The sequence below is a fragment of the Ursus arctos genome, unplaced genomic scaffold (assembly GCF_023065955.2).
Source record: "Ursus arctos isolate Adak ecotype North America unplaced genomic scaffold, UrsArc2.0 scaffold_6, whole genome shotgun sequence".
In the NCBI taxonomy this organism is placed as follows: domain Eukaryota; kingdom Metazoa; phylum Chordata; class Mammalia; order Carnivora; family Ursidae; genus Ursus; species Ursus arctos.
Genome location: NW_026623078.1, coordinates 7,110,099 through 7,112,076, shown reverse-complemented (window position 1 = coordinate 7,112,076; position 1,978 = coordinate 7,110,099). Strand labels below are relative to the sequence as shown.

General features: G+C 39.6%; 1 protein-coding gene across 1 annotated transcript; it reads right to left on the bottom strand.

Annotated features, from left to right (window-relative positions):
- Positions 1-782: 782 nt before the first annotated feature.
- LOC113249082 (olfactory receptor 11H6-like) lies at positions 783-1,550 on the bottom strand. Its single transcript, XM_026490636.3, has one exon. It carries the CDS (start codon positions 1,548-1,550, stop codon positions 783-785), a length of 768 nt encoding a protein of 255 aa, XP_026346421.2.
- Positions 1,551-1,978: the final 428 nt, after the last annotated feature.

Below are 1,978 nucleotides of genomic sequence, written 5' to 3'. Positions count from 1 at the left end.
TATTTTTATTTATTTTTGTTCTTTTTTAATTTAAATTTTGTGAGTTAAAATATATGAAAATTGGTTTCTGGAGTAGAATGTAATGATTCATTACTTACATATAACACTTAGTGCTCATCACAAGTGTCTTCTTTTTGGCGAACTCCCATCCTGTCTTCCAGAGTGGCTGTACCAGTTTGCATTCCCACCAACAGTGTAGGAGGGTTCCCCTTTCTCTGCAACCTCACCAACATCTGTTGTTTCCTGAGTTGTTAATTTTAGACATTCTGACTGGTATGAGGTGGTATCTCAGTGTGGTTTTGATTTGTATTTCCATGATGACAAGTGATGTGGAGCATATTTTCATGTGTCTATTGGACATTTGGATGTCTTCTTTGCAGAAATGTCTGTTCATGTCTTCTGCCCATTTCTTGATTGGATTATTTGTTCTTCAGGTGTTGAGTTTGGTTAAGTTCTTTATAGATTTTGGATTCTAGCCCTTTATCTGATATGGTCCTTCATCCATTTTGAGTTTATGTTTGTGTATGTTGTAAGAAAGTGGTCGATTCCATTCTTCTGCATGTGGTTGTCCAGTTTTCCCAACACCATTTGTTGAAGAGACTAAGACAGTTTTATTCATTAAAGAAAACTAACCCGTCATGCAGTGAGGGATATTTAAGATGATGGTGGGCTTTATTGTAACAGTTCCCTAACAAAAATTATTGAATTCTATAGAAAATTATCTTGCCTCATATCTTATTAAGATAGGTTGTGGTGGATCTTGGCTCTCTCTGACTTCTGATTTATATTTTATAGGCAGGTATTTCAGTCCCAAAGACTTTCCTTAAGGCAGTCTTCATCTCCTTGTTCCTGAGGCTATATATTAAAGGACTGCAGAGGGGTGTTATCACAGAATAAAATAAGATAATGAATTTTTGAATTTTCACTGGGTGTCCTGATCCAGGACAAATATACATCACCATAATGGAGCCATAAAACAGGACGACAACTGCCAAATGAGAAGCACAAGTAGAGAAAACCTTGTGCTTGCCAGCCCGTGAGGGCATCCACAGCACAGTCAGAATCACCAGAGCATAGGAGCAAAGAATAAAGAGGAAGGTGCCAATCATGAAAAAAGCATTGAAAGTAGAGTAAATGAGCTGAGTGATAGTGTCTTCAGAACAAGACAGCATCATCAGAGGGACAGGATCACACAAAAAATGGTTGATGGTATTTGGGCTGCAGAAGGGCAACTGTGAAATGAGAACAACTGGAGTTAGGAAGAGGATGAGCCCACCTGACCATCCAAAGATGACAAGGCCGGTGTACAACTGTTTAGTCATGATGCGTGGGTAATGTAGAGGACGACGGATGGCAAGGTACCTGTCAAAGGCCATGATGCAAAGGAAGAAGCCCTCATCACACCCAAAAGAGAAGAAGTAGAACTGTGTGAAACAGCTCACAAAGGAGATAGTCTTGCTTGTGGACAGGAAATTGGCCAACATATTAGGGACGGTCGTGGTGACATAACATATTTCTAGGAGAGAGAAATTGCCCAAGAATATGTACATGGGGGTGTGAAGATGCTGGTCCTACAGCACAGCATAGACAATGGCCGTATTCCCCATCAGAGTCAAGATGTGGACTACTGAGAAGAGCCCAAAGTAGAGGAGCTGCATTTCTGGGCTTGAGGGAAAGCCCATGAGGATGAAGTGGCTAACGGAGTTGGTGGTTTCTGTGCTGGGCGCATTCATTGGTTTGGAAGACATGATGACTTGGTTCCTGCACTTTAACGGAGTATGCTGGTTCTTCCTGAAAACACGAAATTCTTTTTTTTTTTTTTTTGATAAAGTAACAAACAGTGAGGTTTCTGTTAAAGCAACAAAGCTGTCATCATCATAACTTGTTTTCCAAGAGTATGATTTCATTTTGATAAGATGTAAATAATAATATAAATAAAAACATGGTGTGGGGCAATCATTAAACTAGGTCAAGATAC

Excerpts from the sequence above, each read along its gene's own strand:
- LOC113249082 (XM_026490636.3), bottom strand. The coding sequence starts at position 1,550 with ATGTACATATTCTTGGGCAATTTCTCTCTCCTAGAAATATGTTATGTC.